The 20,128-nt window shown below is 38.8% G+C and overlaps 1 protein-coding gene across 1 annotated transcript in view; it reads left to right on the top strand.

The window, feature by feature from the left end:
• LOC124387806 (cadherin-2-like) overlaps nt 1-20,128 on the top strand; it is a 99,630-nt gene that overhangs the window by 63,566 nt on the left and 15,936 nt on the right. Inside the window, exons 4-12 of the mRNA XM_046852400.1 lie at nt 7,751-7,900; nt 8,363-8,518; nt 11,189-11,333; nt 12,355-12,527; nt 15,270-15,407; nt 16,917-17,102; nt 17,269-17,522; nt 18,337-18,479; nt 19,799-20,032. Of these exons, the coding sequence (XP_046708356.1) occupies nt 7,751-7,900; nt 8,363-8,518; nt 11,189-11,333; nt 12,355-12,527; nt 15,270-15,407; nt 16,917-17,102; nt 17,269-17,522; nt 18,337-18,479; nt 19,799-20,032 (1,579 nt within the window). The remainder of the gene's footprint in view (nt 1-7,750; nt 7,901-8,362; nt 8,519-11,188; nt 11,334-12,354; nt 12,528-15,269; nt 15,408-16,916; nt 17,103-17,268; nt 17,523-18,336; nt 18,480-19,798; nt 20,033-20,128) is intronic.

Raw genomic sequence — 20,128 nt, 5'->3', positions numbered from 1 at the left:
ATTATTCTTTTTTTTACATATGGTTAATAGTTCTGTATATGATTTTGGAACGACCGCTTAATTTAAAACATTGACTTCAAGATTTCTTTGTGTAATGGAGATCCCTGCTTCTGCTTATCCAACTTTCATTTTGTTCCCTTTAAAGAAGAAAAGAAAAAGAAAAAAATAACAAAATGCTGACTCGTGTAAACTGGACTTCTATCTGGATTAAGCAGATACTCATTTGAGCAGCTTCTTCTCTTTGGCAGGATTCCACAAATTTGTATGTTCCAGGTTCGAGGATCCTCAATATAAGTCCAGTTGACATGGCTCAACTTTCAGATTACCGCCCCTGGATGACTGAGAATAATCCAAAAGAAGTGCTACAAAGAACATTCAAGATGTTACTAAGAATGAGTATATATATATATATATATATATATGTTCAGATGTTCAGACTCAAAGCTAACGATGTAATAGGTAACCCACATAATCCCATCCCATAATTCCTTTGTGTTTTGTCAGTGGAAAGATATATTTTTTTTAGGTTTTTTTTTTTTTTCCATGGCCTAAAACTAGTCAGCGTAATGAATACAAGCTGCACGACATGGCAGCTCCTCCTCATTAAGCACAGCATCTCCTGCAGGTTCGGCTTTTAATGATGTCGTTAATCTCTGTGCTCATTGTGTTTATAAGGACACGCCACCAAGTAAGACTGATATCCGGCCTCCTTGTAAACACGCAAGTATGAATATTAAGTCTAAACACGAGCGCTCGCTGACGAGACGCTTGCTGGATCCCGGGTTTGTCTCCGCCGCCGTTGTATATAATGTTCAGGGAACTGAAGGAGGAATTATCCATAATGTTAGGGATCCACGTTGGTGGTACGTTTGTCACATGACATCGCTACATGCATTTGATTGGCTTGTCTACTTCAATGACTTGCAGTCATTGCACTTAAATTTAAGGAAGGGCCCCAGGTCCCAGATGATGTAGAATTTAAAGGGTTAATCCCCCTAGTGGTGTAAGTATGGTATGACGGTAGCTCAGTGGTTAAGGATTTGGCATCTGGATTAGAAGGTTACAAATTAAAACCCAACCACCACCAAGCTGCCACTGCTGGGCCCTTAATCAAGGCTCTAACCCTCAACTGCTAAATCGTAAGTCGTTTTGGAAAAGGGTGTCTGCCGAATGCCGATAATGACACGTCCAACATGAACTTCTTCGGCTTACACGATCTCTGAGGTCATGATTAATACGCAATCTCTGCGCGCTTCGTTGTAAAATCAGCATGTGTTTTTATCGCCTGGGCAGTTCGCTTCGTTATCAGCACAGAGACCAGTGCAGGCCCAAAGGATGGCTGAAATCAATGACTGGCAAAGATTTCTTCATTAACATCTGCATGACCTCTTATGTCCGCACAAGACGCAACAACGCACGTCGCTTTCCCGGCAGGCCGTGAATAACGAGCAGATCAGGACCGTGTTTTTTTCCCCGAGTCGTAATCAACCAGAATGTGAAATCGTGCTCCTATTGCACTTTATGGAGACTCAAAAACTATATGTCCTACATCGACGACATCTAAACCTCTACTTGTGGCTGGTTCTAGCTTTCAGGAGTAGAAACAGTAGCCTAGAGGCTTTGAGCCACCAGGGGGTCCTGTAACAAAGCATGATTTGTATATAGCAAAAAAAAAAAGGAACGATTAAAGGTGCAGTGTGTGACTACAGTGCCAACACTGATCACATTTCTCCTTGTCTTAACTGCTATCACCACTGCAGCGAACAGCTCGTTGCCTTTTAAAAGCAAATCTGTGCAGCGTTTTTTTTTTCCGTTGGTAGATCATTTCTGGGCCAGAAAAATTTCCCAAATGCCCAAAACAGAACTCTTTGATCTAAGATGACTAAGATGCTGTTTTTGTTTTAGTTTTTAGACTCAAAGTTAAATCATCCTTTCTGAAATGAATGTTTAGGGATCACGTTTAAATGTAGCATACTGCACCTTTTAATGCTTTGAAGAAATTTAAAACTATTTGTTCTTTCTATCTATCTATCTATCTATCTATCTATCTATCTATCTATCCATCCATCCATCCATCATCCATCCATCCATCTATCCATCCATCTATCTATCTATCCATCCATCTATCCATCCATCCATCTATCTATCTATCTATCTATCTATCTATCTATCTATCTATCTATCTATCTATCTATAATAAATCGAGTTATCCAGTTACCCATTAATCTATTAAATTCCTGCATCCATTCCTTCATCCATCCATCCATCCAGCCACCCATCCATCCATCCATCCATCCATCCATCCATCCATCCATCCATCCATCCATCCATCCATCCAAATAGTTATGATCTGTGGTTAAAAATAGTCTCGAATTCTTAAATGCATTGAATGCACAAGACTTGAATGATTTTTCTTTTTATTCAGTGAGCCTGTTCCCTCTATTACACAAATACACATAGCCTCATCCCAAAAGTTATCTTGCTTCAACAATTATATTAGGACAGTCATAAAAAGACGTCGAATGTTCGAGCTGCATTAAAGGCTTGGTGTGCAGGAGTGGGTGTTGGGGGAGGTGCTATAAATTAACTGACAAGCAACCAATCGAAGTGAAAAAGAACAATGTTTGAGATATTGGTTTAAAATTATTTTCTTTTTATAATGTTTTAATAAGAAACAAAAAGAAAAACCTATTTGCACTAACACACCTTTAAATGTGAAAAAAAAGACAGTAAATGTGAGTGACGTGTAAGTGTCAGGAAACACAAGGTCGTGTAAAAACCGGCAGGAGACGAGCGCTGCAATGACGCCGCGCCACATCCAACCTGTCCTTATAGGTGCCCTTTTGTCTTTTCAGCTGGGTGTCGCTTTGTGTGCAGAGACATTTTAAAACACACACACACACACACACACACACACACACACACACACAGCCTTCCTCACGTGCTGTTTTCACACCTGGAGCAGCCATGACAGCAGACTTCAACTTCATGAAGAGAGAAGGCGAAAATGACATGCACATCTTCTTTCTCTCTCTCTCTCTCTCTCTCTCTCTCTCTCTCTCTCTCTCTCACACACACACACACACACACACACACATGTACACAAATACGCACATTGGAACAGGGCTATAGTAATATCCTGGGAGAATCTGCTCTGCCAGCTAATGATGAATTTTAGACTTCTTCATCAGAACACACACACACACACAGCCTTCCTCACATGCTGTTCTCACACCTGGAGCAGCCATGACAGCAGACTTCAACTTCATGAAGAGAGAAGGCGAAAATGACATGCACATCTTCTTTCTCTCTCTCTCTCTCTCTCTCTCTCTCTCTCTCTCTCTCTCTCTCTCACACACACACACACACACACACACACACACATGTACACACATACGCACATTGGAGCAGGGCTATAGTAATATCCTGGGAGAATCTGCTCTGCCAGCTAATAATGAATTTTAGACTTCTTCATCAGGACACACACACACACACACACACACACACACACACAGACAGACAATTGTAAAGATATCAAAATTAACTCAGAAATACACCCAATAGATTTAAATAAAACCGTTCTTCAGACGGATGTGTCTTCGCTAGTTTAGTAATTTGCTAATTTGCTAATAAAGAGCAATATAACTGGGATATTGTTTGAGTAACTAAACTAGCTTGTAAAATTAGCTAACCAATATAACTGGGTTACTATAGCTAGGTGTGTATATTACTGGGTTTGTGTAGCTAGCTTGCTAATAGTTTGTTACAAAAAAGATAAGAAATGTAGCTAAGGGATAAACGTATAAGGGATAGACATATGTTCAATTACAAGCAATAACATACTTTCCAAAGTTAAAAGTGTTACACATATAAAATTTAAATTTGAATTGAATTAAATATACATTGGTGATCCCCAAACTAGCTAGATTATTTTACTAATAATAACTGTTTGTTTATGGGCTTGTTCATGGCATAAGAAAAGAAAATATTGCTGGATTAATGTTTGAGTAGCTAAATTAGCTCGCTAGCTATAGTCTAAATCTAGCTGGTGTTCTTGTAGCTGCTTGAATACATACATAGTTTGTAGCTAAAAATAAAGAACTAGCTTGTTTACACTTTGCTACAATAAGCTTATAAATGCACTTCCTACTATTAGCTAAGTTATCATTAGTACGGCTATACACGAATAGCTGAACAGCTAGCCTTACAGTTACACTATACGGGACACCTAAAGTTTTTAGTCATATGTGGTTCTTTCCCAAACTTTTACCACAACGTTGAAGGCACACAATTATGTAGGATGTATTGATTATTATGTATTGATTAATATTATTTCTGATCTGTTACTATGGAAACACGTACTGGAGCAATTGTATTCATAAAAACTTGTACATAGTTCTTTCTGTAAAACAAAACAGCATGTGGATATGCAAGATGAAGCAGTTTGTGTAAATCAACATTTATATTGTTTTTATTGATAATTGCAGATGGCAAGGTGACAACCACGCTCGAAAAAAAAAACAATATAAAACTTTTCCAAAATTATAAAAAAAATTATTTAAAAAAATTATGTTTATTAAATAAAATTTTTGTAAACATTTTTAGCTATTTTTATCAGTTGTGAAGATATAACCATCTAGAATATAGTGTATTTAATTTTGTATAATACCTAAATGATATATGCATAAATTACCTATACAAACACTGAAAACAAGCCTTTGTACGTAGCAAAGCCGCAGTAAATCAGTAAATTGCATTTAGCTAACAGACTTGATTTAAAAAAAAGGAAAAACATATGCATTGGTGTACAAATTCATAAGCATTCAGTAAAAAAACACAACAGTGACTAAAAATGATTGTTAACTGCTGCTGTTATTAGCTGCTATCAGATTCAGTGTTTGTTCGCAGCGTTTTAATTAAATCATCACCGTGTCATTAACGAGCGGATTGCGCAACCTGATGCTCGCGACTCACGACAGAACAGATCCAGTGCGACTGTCCCGAAGTTATAAACAGTTTACACAATAGCGCTTCATCAAACTGTATTATTTTCACATGATGAGTATTATACAGTTTCTGCTCACTGTGCTGATGATTCGTCGACATCCGTGGTACCAGTTTGTTTTGTTTTCCCATGCTCTTGCGTCACTGTGGTACTTCCATGCCACACAAAACTCAGCTTTGCATAACTTATAGGTTACAATCTTCTTTGTTGTGTTTAATATAAAATACTCCCATGTCTTGGATGATTTGGATGCACACTTTTTCCTGCTGCCAGTTGACCTGCACTCTCCACCATTTCGCAAGCGGCTGTGTTGTCTTGCCATCACGCAAACTGTAACTTAAGCAGCCCAACTAATCGATAACAGCATTCGTTGACAGAACATTTCATTATCAGTTATTATAGATCTTATCAATTAGTTGTTGCAGCCCTACTGGGACAAGAACTCGACACATTCTAGCCACACAGGATCTAGACTTCAGAAAACAATGTCAAATGGTGTCGTCTATCAGGAAATATTTTTCGCAGGATACTGAGGTAAAAAAGTTAAGATGTTGGCTCCAGTTTTTTCAAGATTTTTTTTTTTTTGGCATCCATTGGTTAGGGAATGTTTTCTCTAGTTTCTTGTTCAGTTTTTTGTTCTTGAGAGACGTCAAAGCATTTTGAAGCATTTTGGGGAGTATTTCGAACGCAGGTGCTGTCAAACCTTTTTTTTTTCTGGTTGAATGGTTAGACGAATGCAAGATGTGGAGTCTGTGTGTCTGTGTGTAAGAAGAAAAGTTCAAAGTGAAGCATATGAGCTTGTTCTTCTTCTTCTTGTTTTTTAAGAGCAGGTATTTTAATCCCTCTCAGCTGGCTGGAAAAGATGTGCATGTTTGCTTCACCTTAATACATCTAAGATTCTTCCTTGGATTTCCAAATGTAAATCCCAATTTCTTTTTTTAATGCTAATGAATATTTTTAGCACGGCTAATAGATGAAGTGTGGAGACACGTGCAATGAATCCGAGTGCAGAATCTTATAATCAAATCGAAATAATCTGGGATTAGTCATGCAGAAGAATCTGAAATGGGTTCTGATTAGACATAGATAATATTCTCACCGCTAATAGGGAAGCGCATCTCAAAGCAAGTCTCTGACACACTTTCCCTAAAGGGTTGTACTTGAAACTGTCTCTGAGAATGATAGCTCAGTGGTTAAGGTGCTGGGTAACTGATCGGAAGGTGAGGGGTTCAAGCCTCAGTATCGCCAAAGCTGCCACTTTTGGGCCCTTGAGCAAGGTCCTTAACCCTCTGTGCTCCAGGAGCGCCGTATCATGTCTGACCCCAGCTTCCGAGCAAGCTGTGATATGTGAAGAAATAAATTCACTGTAATGTATATGTGACAAATAAAGGCTATTCTATTCTTCATATGAGGTTTTGTGTAGAATCTTTAAGGGTTCTTCCTGAGGAACAAATATAGAAAGCTTTTTTTTCCGGCTCGGATACATCAATTGCGAGGAGAGTGTAGGGTCTATTTGTTTGTTTGTTTGTTTACTTACCTACAGATGCTATTGATTTATTTTCCCTTCTTTCTTTTGCTTACCTGTTTATATATTTTTTACTTATGAGATAATAATGGACACTTTTTTATGTGACACTTCATCGGTTTTAAATTTTTTTATTTTATATCTGTCCATTTGTTTGTTCATTTGTTCATGCGTTTATTTTTTATTTATTCATGATGCCGATGGATACTGGATGCATTTGTACTGATTTTTGTTAAAAAATTTTATGTAGTTGTTTTTATCATTGCCTCCTCAGTTTCTTTATTCTTTTATTTCATCCTATTCTCAGTTCTCGGCTCTTTTATCTAATTAATCGTACTCATGATTTACATCCAGCTTCGCAATAATAATCGGTTAATTACTAACTGTACTTTATTTCTTTAATGTGTAAAACACAGACGTTTTGATCTCAAATCCAAAGTGCCTGAATTTTTCTTATTATAATTACAGCTTGGAAATGTTAATAATTACACACAGCAATTAATCTGCTTTTTTTATTTTTATTAGTACATGTTTAGATCGGGTAAAGTTCAGATTTCTTCCATATTTACAAAGTAATTGTTTGTTTTAATGATTGTTTTAATCAGACTGTCAGAAATTCTGGATCTGACATATACAGTTATATATAGCTATAATTATATATGTTTCATACATTTATACGCATATAAAATATAAATAATTACGAAGACTGTTGAAATTGTTCTCATAGTAAGTGTGGGGTGGAATTCAGGAATGATTTGCTAATAAGACAACAACAAAAAAACCAAAGTAAAGTAATATAATATAAAAAAAAAACTAATTTGTCTAAAAAGCTTAATATTGAATAATTGGGGTTTTTTTTTTGGAAAATTAATGATGTGAATACAGAGATTCAGAGAAATTGATGTCTTTCTACAATGAATAAGTGCTTGAATGCAAGATGAAAAATACAATGAACTGATGTTGAAGATTAAATTAGATTAGATTAGAATAGATTAGATTAGGGAATTTTGCATTGGGCCCTTAAGAGAACTTAATTTCACGCATATACTAATTCAATACAACTAACTAACTACAATTAACTTGCAAATACATGCAGATCTGTATAAACAGCATGGGAACAGTAGAAACCAGGAATTGCTGTTTCCTGTAAAGTGCATGAAATTGTAATCGTCTTGAGTCTGATCCGCATTGTGTTCCTCTGAATGTTGTGTGATGTGCAGGAGACGCTCGGGTCCCGGAGCCTGCCGGAGATTATAATCCCCTCACGGCAGGTGAGCAGCCAGCTCAAACGCATGAAGAGAGACTGGGTTATTCCTCCCATTAACGTCCCAGAGAACTCCAGAGGCCCTTTTCCACAGGAGTTGGTCAGGGTAAGTTCTCTCTCTCTTTCTCTGTTTTAAGTTTATTCTCTTTCACACTCACACACCACATTCAAGGGTGGATGATTCAAGTCAAAGCAGGCTGCAATGCCATCAATTTATTATAAAGCCTTCCGTACACGTTCTATCAGAGCCTTACAGCCTGCTTTAAACATCTTGGCTCGTCCCACGCGTGCACGCACAGCTCGCCCCACAGACAACATATATATATATATAATCCCAGTGCACTCCAGAGCACCCACACAGTTCACACACACACCCACACACACCATCTGCTAAGGACAAGTCAAAGAAGACTTCTTGACGGCAAGAGAGGAGCCGTGACTCCAGAAACGAATAACGGGAATTTGTCATTAATTTCAGCATGAAACCGGAGAACTCAATCCACCTTGGAGCATCACATGTGCTTCACTCTATATCTGTGTGTGTGTGTTTGTGTTTTTGTTTGTATAGATCCGCTCAGACCATGATAACAAGGTGAACCTTCGCTACAGTGTGACCGGCCCTGGAGCTGACCAACCACCCACCGGCATCTTCTCCATCGACCCCATCTCAGGAGAACTGACCGTGCTCAAACCACTCGACCGCGAGCACATTGCCAACTTTCACGTAAGTACACATTTATTCGAGTAAATATAAAAATATGTAAGCAAATAAATAAATAAACGAACGCCATTCGCTTTCGGCAAAGCAGTGTTTTTTCATTCCATCGACTCCCACGGCATGTGCAAGCCTTCACCGTGGAGTCCGTTCCCTGTGGAGGAAATTAAATGTGGCTGAAAATGCTTTGTCATCAATTTAGCAAACCTGCGACTTGACTTGTGAGAAATTTCACATACCGAGCACGCCTCTCTCGGATTTGTGAATAATGCTGCGTTCATCTCAAGTCTGAATATGGAAAGCCATTGCAGTCAGCTTTCTGTCTTTCCACATTTTTTTTTCCACTGACACACACACACACCTTTCCACTCCCTAGATATCCACAATCCATGGGAAGTGGTACCTCACTGGTTAAGCCTTTGGACTTTGGACCAGATGGTCATGAGTTCAAATCTCAGCACCACCAAAATCGAGCTGCCACTGTTGGGCCCTTGAGCAAGGCCCTTTACCTGTCAACTGCTAAGTTGAAATTGTAAGTCGCTCTGGATAAGGGCGTCTTTCAAAGGGCGTCTTTTGCTGAAAATGTAAAATGATGCTCAAATGTTTTCACACCCCATCATATCTCTCCAAACTCTACTTAAGCCCCTCCTACTCATTCCTCTGAAGATTCCAATTAACCCTTACAGTTCTTTGCAGTTGTCCACTTACCCATGTCCAACAATCGCTTATGAGTTCAGCATCTATTCGCTAAGCTCCACCCTTTAGCTCCCTGAAATCTTTACAGTAGCCTTACACCATTATCCACATAGCTACAATTATTTAGTTGTTTCCAGTCTATCCAGGTAGCTCCACCGCTTTTTGTTTTCTGGAACGGTATATTTAGTCCCACCCCTTCTTGAAACCGTTTATTAAATCCTGCTGCAAATGTCCACACAGACACACCTTTTCAGTTTGTCTATGTAGCCCCGCCCCCTCAGCTATTTTCGAAGTGCGTAAATCTTCGTTTATTAACACAACATGGCCATGGATTTTCTTTTATAAAAAAAAAACACCGAACACTGTAAATTTTTCCCTTATGGGAGAGTGGATGGCTTATACATATACATGTGTAAACAGAAAATTAGAAATTTTGTCCGTGTGTTTTATTTAACGTCCTGTTTGCCAGCGTAGAGATATTAGAACGAGGCGCTCGATGTGTTGGTACCATATATAGTGAAGGACACTTTTTTTGCAGTGGTGTGGGTTGGCAGGCTCTCTGTCTGACACATACATTTGTTATGTGTGTGTTTTACGCTGCCCGTTTCAGTGCGACCCGAGGCAGTAAAAATGAGGCATATTCCTCGCCGCCTCAAAATGGAGTGCGCATCGACACGGCCGTATCTGCAAATTTACTGCCACAATTTCACAGCTAGAAACTGCATCTTCAAGCATTACTCTCAGCAAGTCCTCACTGAGCACATGAGTCGATGGCATTTCAATTAACATCTCCACCAGCTTCCCTTCACCTCCACCACACACTCACACACACATACACATGCAAATGGGAAGATGTTCATTTATATCACTTAAGACCTCGAATAATTTTGCAGGTTGAGAAAATGAAGGCCTATAGAAACTAATCTTCACACTAAAATGTTTAGTGTGTGTGTGTGTGCGTGTGTGTGTTAAGTTCTCCTTAATAGCACTTTAACGGTTATACTGCTGCACATTGCAATGCTAATATGCCTATTAATGTATATCAGCAAAGTGTTGAAGCTGTAATGTGTCGCATTTATTAACATGCTCATTGGATTAAATGTTCAGACAACAAAATATTTTTACGCCTTCATTTGCATATCAGTTTTTCGAGATAAAAAAATAACACAAAGAAAACAATTTTCAGATATTCTTCAGAATATAAAAATGTGTAATGTCTGTTTTTGTGGGTTGTTAGGGTAAAAATAAATAGATTTTCTATTTTAATAAAGACTTTCAGACATGCATCCTAGCAGACAGGGGGCAATAGAGAGCACCAAAGGGGGACATGTCTCAAATTTGACTTTTAACACTGGACTACCATTTGCATAATGTCTACATCATTTGCTGCACTACCACAGATAAAGTGTTAACACATCTATTTCTAGATATCAACTTGAACAAAAAATCGCAACATGAACACCAAGTACGCATTTATGGAATATTCGGAATTTGGTTTTAGGATTGCAAAATAAACTTGTAATTGCAGTCAGCATTTAGTATTGAATTTCAGATTTCTTATTTATGTGCTTATGTACCACATATTCAAGCGTCATTTTCTAGCTTTATTATTATAATATGTATAATTCCTGTAATGACCTTTAAAAGTCAAGAGAGAATTGGTAGCATATGGACATTACTGCACATATTATGCCTTTTCATTGATTGGATTTACAGCAGTTGGAATGCAGGGAAGTCAATAGTGTGTGTTGTGAAAGGGAGTGTTACTGCTGCTGTAAATGTATGTAAATTTTCTGAAAGTCGTTTTAAACTAGTGCATTCATGTGTGTTGTCTAGACCACTTTAGCTCTTGTAAACTCACCATTAGTCTAAAATTATGAATCCTTAGAGCCTCTGTGGGTACATTTTTGTTTTATTTTTGTAAACCACTATGGATGAAAGCACAGTGCCAAATGCCTAAATGTAAATGTGTGTTGTGTACAGCTGAGAGCGCATGCAGTGGACCTGAATGGCAATCAAGTGGAAAACCCTATTGACATTGTGATCAACGTGATAGACATGAACGACAACCGGCCCGAGTTTGTTCATCAGATCTGGAACGGGACTGTACCAGAGGGCTCAAGGCCAGGTGTGTGTGTGTGTGTGTGTGTGTGTGTGTGTGTGTGTGTGAGAGAGAGAGAGAAAGAGGGATATACACATGCATGCATTGAGCCTTTTGTGGGGACCAAAAAGGTTCAAAAGGTCCTCACAACGATAGGAAAGTGTCAAATATCCTCACAATTACCCAGTACTAACAAAAAAGGAAAACGTGGTGTGTTTGGGTGTGTACATATATATATCCCTTTGTATGGACTAAAAAGATCGGATGCCTTTATAATGATAGGAAAGTGTCAAATGTCCCCACAACCATCCAGTCCTAATACAAATGTTCAAAAAAAGTATGTGAATGTACATTTATTTGGCACTTTGTGTATATATATATATGTGTGTGTGTGTGTGTGTGTGAGTGTGTGTGTGTGTGTGTGTGTGTGTGTGTGTGTATGCATTTAGACCATTTTGAGGGCCATAAAAGGTCCTCACAACAATAAAAAAGTGTCAAATGTCCTCATAATCCCAAAGTTCTAATACAAATGGTGCAAAAAGTGTGTTATATACTTAATGTACATATTAATGTACATTATACCCCTTTCTGGGGTGTAAGAAAGACCATATGTCCTCACAGTGAGAGGATAGTGTCAAACTATCACAAACACAATCACTACCAAAAAGAAATAGTGTGTTAATATGATTATTTGTAAAAAGCAATACAAATCTAAATATTAATACTGGTTATTGAGGTTTTAGTTAGTTGCAATAATTTTATTGCAAGGTCCTCACAAAGGTAGAAAAGTGAACTTGTCTGTGTGTGTATAGTGGAGGGGTTGTTATTGATTATTAATGTTTCTTTGGCTCTCCTGTAAATGGCTCGGTGTAACAGAGCTCATTAAAAAGTTTTTTAGGGTGATAAACTGATTCAAATTGCTGCTGCAGTCATTAAGAAAAATCTTAAATTAATAATCCTAACTACATTACCTTATATTGTGCGTTGATGAGAAACCGAGACGGAAACATAACCAGAATTGCTGGCTAATTATTTTTTTTTTTCCCAGGCACGTCTGTAATGACGGTAACATCCGAGGATAAGGATGACCCGCGCACACACAACGGCCAGCTGCGCTATAAGATCCTGTCCCAGAGCCCCGATAGCCCCAGCGCTAACATGTTCACCATCAACAACCGCACCGGCAGCATCATCACTGTGGCAGCCGGTCTGGATCGTGAGGTAAAAAAACAGAAACACAGCAGCTATTAGAACCCTCTGAAATCCTGCCGACTCCGTGCATGTTTTCACAAACAGTGAGGGTTTTTAGGCAGCACTGTGTGAGTTGGTTGTCAGGAAATCAATCTTATCATCAAACATGGATGACACGCTGGCTGAAATAAATTTCAGATATATTTGTTGTTTACAGCAAATACCCAGGAGCCTCGAATAGCCTTGAATTCAGTAAAAATAATTATGTTTTGGAAGTAGGAGTCAATTTGAAGAAAAAAAACAAAACAAGAGGCTTCATTTGTGGCTTATATAAAAATAGTATTCTTTTTTTTTACTTTTTGAGCCATTCTGGCTACAGTTCCAACAATCTTTGGAAGCCAAATACCCTATTTAACAGAGTGTAACAATACATTTAGGAAACTGTACAAGAACATTCAATGCAACAGTATATACAGAACAATATATACAGTACAGAATGAATATGAACAAAAGCAAGTGCGACAAAAAAAAATCCTGGTGCTTAATAAACTTACATTTCGAATTCTATATAATTATAGAATTTTAGGAATATGAATTTGTCCTGTCAGAGTATGTACTTCCATGTACTCCCATCATTCTAACTTAGTACAAAAACTGTACAAACTTTGAAGTTTCAAGAAAATATTTTTCAACATTGTTGCAACCAAAATCTTTAAAGATCGTAATATGTTCCTAAAATGTTCTTATAACCTAAAATTGTTAGTTGTTAATTGTTCCAGTTTCAGCTATGCAGGCGGAAATATACTATACTCTGTATTCATATTCCTCAAAGCTCCACCTCCTGCACTAGAAAGTACTTTTTGTCCTCGGTTTTTTAATTCTCAGTATTCTTTATCATAATTCTTAATAAAATTTGCTCTAGTTTTGGTAAAGATACTCACTGTAATTGCATGTTGTATTTCTGTGATTGTGAAATACAACATGCAACATGAAATACAACACTACCTAAACCTAAATGCGGTAAAATAGCAATTCAGTGCGGAAATGATACACATTTCTCTAAAAGTCGGCTAGATTTCTGTCTCTCTATATAATAGATTATATAAAGATATTTTGCATTATTATCATATTACATGCAGCAGCTTCACAGGAATTTACATAGCAAACAATGTAATGCTCAGAAGCATTATTTAAATTTGTGCAAATGATCAATGATAGTGACGAAAAAAACGATTTTCTTATTTATATGGAAAAAAAAAGCTACAGAAATAATCATTGGATTCAGATCACACATATAGACATGTAGTGAGAGAGTTTTTTTTTTTTTTCAACACTTATTTCGGCTGATTAGATAATTATAAAGTCCTCATTAGTTGATTCAGGTGTGCGACGTCTGGAATTCTAAACTCGGGGAATCGTGTAAGAGAAATTTCGACAGCTTTCTGCCTTCAGTCTTGTTTCTTCTGGCACCTAATGAGGCTTTTAATGGCAGAGTGACTCGTGTCGGAGAAAATGTCCGCTGCTGATGATTCGTCGCCATCCCAGAGTGGGAACACATCAGCTATGAAAATGGCGAAATGTTTACATTGATATGCATGGGAACTCACAAACTGTTGTGTGTATGTGTGTGGTTTGTGGGTTGACGTAGTTTGAGTAGGTATATGTGTCTGACCTACAGTACTCTGAAGCCCGATTAATTAAAGTGAATTGCAAACTGAAAAATAAAATAAATAGATGGTAAAATGCTAATAAGGTACGCCCTTGGTCAATATATTCCACTCTGTAGCCTTGGTAATGTATGCAACTGGGCTGTTAATGAAACCGGAGTGCGAAACGGAGTAACGCTGTCCACCGCCCACCACGCGTTATTGACACTGGCCTTGCGCAATGTTAATAGGGTATTAAATATAATGATTAGTGCAGCAGCTTCACTCTGGGAGCGCAGCGGCATGATGGACCGATTGATCTGGCTTGCTGTATGGTCAGAAAATAAAAGAGTTTGGGAAAGACTCTATTAAAGTGTGCAGAGAACTAAAACGCAGACATCCTGATGTTCCTGGTGCAAATTAGGCAGCGGCTTCAAGGCTCGTTTGTTCAAAACAAATCACTGAGGAGGAGGTTTAATAAGAAGCAAGAAATCATGGAAAACACTGAGTTATAATGTAAATGTATCTTATTCTTATTAAGACTGAAAACGATGACATACTGGAACCTAACATTTGAGGACCATGCCAAATAAATCACCCTAATATCCAAATTATTTAACATTTACTTCTGAGCGAAGCCTTCAGCTAATTATCTCTCTGATAAATGTGCAGCATGCTGGGAAATTTTCGACAGTAGTGTCGACTGAAGCGAAGTGCTCGTCTCTCTCGTTTTTTTTTGTGCGTCTTCCTGACAAATGCTTTTATAACAGTTTCAATTTGGAAAAAAAAAAAGATTTTATTTTACAGTGCAAAAGCATCAAGGGGAATTTCTGAACTCTGGGATCGGATTACTAATTGAATTGAATCCATTTTCAAGTTAATCAAAACAGGACGTTGTGTGTGCAGGGGATTTAGACTTAGCTAGAAAAACAGACTGAGTTGTTTGTTAAGCTGTAGTAACAGGAAGAAGTTGCAGTATCTTGGCAGGAAGAAGTGAGGATGTAAGAGTAAAAATGAAAACATTTCTGTAACATTTTGGTGAAACACGTTATATATCTGTATATTAACGGTTCATTAATAGATGTTTACAATAGTCCTAATCTAATTGTGCTGTTTCTCTTTCCAGAAAGTTTCTCAGTACAATCTGATCATCCAGGCCACCGATATGGAAGGGAACCCGATGTACGGCCTTTCCAACACTGCCACGGCCATCATCAGGGTAACTGACGTCAACGACAATCCGCCCGAATTTACCACCGATTCAGTAAGTCAAAGTTGCTTCACTAAAATTTCAAACTTTATTAAATATTGCAAACATCTAAGATAGTAGTAGTATATTGTAAGTGGCTGCACTTAGCCATGCTGCACTTACAGTAGGTAGTTTAATTCAATTTACTTTTATTTGTGTAGTGCTTTTAACAGTGGACATGTTTAAATTGCGAGCGAGCCAGGGGTGACTGTGGCAAGGAAAAACTCCCTGAGATGGTATGAGGAAGAAACCTTGAGAGGAATCAGACTCAAAAGAGAACCCGTCCTCATCTGGGTAGCACTAAATGTCCATCATTATGTCCGTAGTTAACAAAACTGATTAGCTAATGCTAAGTTTTTAAAGTTTGCATCTTTTGTCAACGTAATTTAGTAATTATAGTAATTTAATGGTGCCTTCAACATTATTTGCAATCCTGGTTTGAAGACCAATAACATTTCTGTATGAGACCATAAGTTTCTCACTTTGAGACCAAAGTTATCTGCTTTATTATAATTAAGATAATTGATCAGTTGAATTGGGTTCTGTAGAAATGGGGGTGGACACAAACTTATAATAGGTGATCGTTCCTACTATTAGCCTCCGTCCCTCTCTTTTTTTACCCCCTCTAATGTGTCTCTCTATAAGACAGGTTCATTATTACTGAGCCGCTCCGTTCAATATCCGCTCGTTATACAAAACGGCCGAGAAGCAGCACGAGCGTGTTTAATAGAAGCGTTTGGAATGGTGTTGGAGGGAAGGACGTTTCTTATTATTTTTTATAAAGCGGTGCAACAGCCAGGTATGTTTGAAGGAGAGTCTGGTTGTATTTGACAGCTGGTTCTTTATATATTAATGAGGACTTCAAAAACAGTACCTCTGGGTTTTGTTTAATCGGCGGCAGTATTAAGGGCCGTCTCGCCCACCTCGGAGCAACTCTCCTTGCAAAAAGCTGTCAGACTGACTCCTCTTCGATCAGTCTCTCTCTCACTCTCTCTCTCACTCACTCACTTACTCACTCACTCAGAAGAACGCAAATCGCGTTTTCCAAACGTGTCTGATTCAATTACCTGCAAAGTATCTCACATTCACTAGCATGCCCAGGAAGTATTTCAGCACGATAACATCATTGGGTTTCATCATGTAGATTAAATTCTCGTTTGTAAAGCAGGTATGAGATGTTGGGAAGCGATTATGTGGTGGAAGTATTGCCAAAATTTATAGCCGGTTCAATAGTATCGCAAGGCCGAGAGGTAAAGATGGAGCTGCACAGCTTCAGGGGCAGTGATTTGATCATGTTATTGTCTGTGAGGCATCTCACGAACTTACTACACGTTCTCTAGGTTCCTCTCATCCTCTAAAATGTGGCTGATTTTGTAGCCCCGAATGCCCTGTGGGTATGAAAGAGTGTGAATGGCATCCAATTCAGGATGTATTCCAGCCTTGCACTTAATGCATGTGATAAGCTCAAGATCGACCTAAATGATTGGAATGGAGTGGAATGTACATTTTTATGTTTTTTAACAGTTCCACGGTGAGGTGCCAGAAAACCGTGTCAATGTGATTGTGGCCAATCTGACTGTGACCGATAAAGACCAGCCCAACACACCAGCATGGAACGCAGTGTATAAGATCACAGGCGGAGATCCAACTGGCCGCTTCTCAGTCCCCACCGACCCCACTACCAACGAGGGACTGGTTACAGTCGTCAAGGTTAGCAGAAATGCATTCAGAATCCATTTTATTCCAGTTTCTTATCCTACTTTGAAATATTGGTACTGTCCAGATTTTTCAAGTCTTGAGAAGTCCTTTGTGTCCTTACCTGGAGAATTTCCACATACATTGGATTATTTGATGACGTTCTGCCCCTTGCGAACAGCCCATTGACTACGAGACGACCCGGACGTTTGTGCTGACCGTCGTGGTGATGAACGAGATCCCCCTAGAGCGAGGAATCCACCTTCCACGCCAGTCCACTGCCACTGTCTCCGTCCGAGTCATAGACGTCAATGAGAGCCCTTACTTCGAGCCCAATCCCAGACTCATCAGGCTGGACGAGGGAATGCCAGCTGAGTCTGCCCTTACTACGTTCGTAGCCCAGGATCCCGACCGTTTCATGCAACAGAGCATCAGGTACACCTGCTGATGTTTTTAAACGGGATTATGAGTTTGTATGATTCAGTTTTTCCATTGAAGACACCAAAATCAGATAAACAAGTTAGTCAAACTCAAAGCCTTGTTAATGTGTAGCATAACTGAGACTTTGCATTCATAATACACTTCAATTTACTGCCTTTTTGAAAAGCATTCTTTAACACACAGTTAACAAAGAAATTCTGTCCATCATGAAGTTTAATTTTTCTAAAATAATATTGAAAAGTTATGAAAATAACCTTGAAAAATTGCCTTTAGAAAGTGAAATGTTACCTATTCAAAAGAAGACTTGAGAAAAGCTTTTTGTCTAAAAAAAACAAGTATAAATTTGTTTGGTTGTATGTGTAAATTCATAACTCGGTTGCTAGTGGAAACTTTAAATTCACTGGAGGTTTTATTTGATTGGTGGAAATTCTTCTATGTTGAAGGTAAAAAAAAATTGTTGGTAGGAGGTGGAAATTTGTAATTTGTTTTAAATTCTTTCTTGTTGGTTTGGGGTGAAAATTTCCATTTTTTTTTTCATTTGGAAGTAGAAATTCCCCAGTTGGTTTCTTTTAGAGGCAAACTGTGTTTATTGGAAATTCTCAATTATTCAGGTAAAAATGGAAATATTCTTTTTGGTTAGTTGAAGGAGAAATTTCTGTATTTGTTGGTTGGACTTATTACACATAAAAAAGTGATCTTTACTTCTTCCTGCTTAAAAAACCTTCATAAATTCAATGTCGAACCGAACTTCGTAAGACTTCCATTTCAAGTTAAACTGACAAAAATTTAAACATTCATCTTGTCTTAGATATTCAAAACTCTCAGATCCGGCTGACTGGCTGAGGATCGATACTAACAACGGCCGCATCACCACCATCGCTGTTCTGGACCGAGAGTCCCCGTATGTTCAGAATAACCTCTACAACGCCACGTTCCTCGCCACCGATAATGGTAAGTTTAAAGTTTTTTACATATTTTTACCCTGCATGCCTAGCAGTTTTTTGTTTGTTTTTGTTCACACCCACACATTCAGCTTAATATAGATGCAGGGGGAAAAAAATCCACTGCACTTTAATTAAGAGATTTCTAATTAACAGCAATAATAATAAAGTCTTGCAAAAGAAATGGAAACGTTCGACTCCATATGCAAAATATCAGCATGAACGTAAACTAATAGTTTACAAACAACAAAACCCACGAAAAAATGATTAGATTTCAAGATCTCTCTTCCTCTCATTTCCTCATTGATAGATGATTCAGCAGTTCTGTCAGCTTGACTCAGTCCTTTTTTCTCCACGGCTCATCCTCACCGCTACGTGTAATTATTTCATCTCCCGTGACTCACGCTGACTCATGGCATTATTATATTTTTTTCTCCCAGGTGAAATGTTTATCTCGGAGAAAAACAAGGGCAGTGCTCAGCCTCGGAGCTCGAGCCCAGACATATTGCTCGCGCTAACACGTTCTCCTCCTCTACACCACAGAGGTGCTCTCAGGTTTCTCACCCGGGAGGTGCCAGTGCTGCTCCATATTTAGCATCAGCAGCAGAGACACCTTAAGCAAGGTGAAAGCACGAGCGCACCTTATGGGCTCATTCGCTTAAAGAGCTAGCGTGCGCTGCTAATGTTAGCATGACCTCTTTTGCGAAGAGCTTTGGGCTAGTTCTCGATTACTTTGCCAGGTTGTTATTAGAGTGGGGCCAAATTTCAAATACAGGAATCTAAAACGTTTTTTTTTAGTCATCTGGCTCGGAAAGAAAAAGTTTTGCTTTTTTTATTTAGGAAAACTGAGACATTAGCCAGACCGCAATGCATGCTGTTGGATTTTGCAGGGATTCGTTTTCATTTTGAGCAGATTTATTACATCCAGCCAGGAATACAAATTAATCTCTTGCTTTGTAAACAAGGCAAGGCTTGGTTCTCTAGCAGCGTTTAGAGCCAGAGTTGAGGCCAGTAATGACAAAACCTCTTCCAGTAAAAAGATTTGAGGTTCGAGATGTGGCGCGGCGCTGGCCAGGCACCGCGGCTTTCTCCGCAGCCTAAATAGCAAAAGCTTCTTACTGCTCAAGTTCTCAGACTGATTTAATATGCAGCATCGACGCTATACACACTGCACATCCCCAGCAAGTGGGATAAGGCGAGAAGTGGTCAGAGATCCTCACTGCGCTGCGGCGGAGTTTGTGTACGGTCGCGAAAGCGTGACCACGGGGAATGAACAAGCGCCGCTCAGTGATAGTCGTTTAGCTGTATGCTGTACGTGTGTCTACACAGGGGTTCCTCCAGCCAGCGGGACGGGCACCTTGCAGATCCTGCTCCGTGACATTAACGATAACGCACCCCAGGTGTTCCCTCACGAGGTGGAGATGTGCGAGAAACCCGAGAACAGCGGCATCAATATCACCGCTTTGGATGGCGACCTGAACCCCAATGCTGGACCCTTCGCCTTTGAGCTGCCTGGTCGGCCCAGTGACATCAGGAGGAACTGGACTCTAACACGCATTAATGGTGTGACACACACACACACATTGTTAGAAACACTGTTATGTCACACTTGATAAATATCTAATTTAATTTTTTTTTATATATTAGATTCCAATTTTT

This window comes from Silurus meridionalis, chromosome 6 (genome assembly GCF_014805685.1).
Source record: "Silurus meridionalis isolate SWU-2019-XX chromosome 6, ASM1480568v1, whole genome shotgun sequence".
NCBI lineage: Eukaryota > Metazoa > Chordata > Actinopteri > Siluriformes > Siluridae > Silurus > Silurus meridionalis.
The sequence above is the reverse complement of the archived record's forward strand: the minus strand, read 5'-3'. Positions and strand labels throughout refer to the sequence as shown.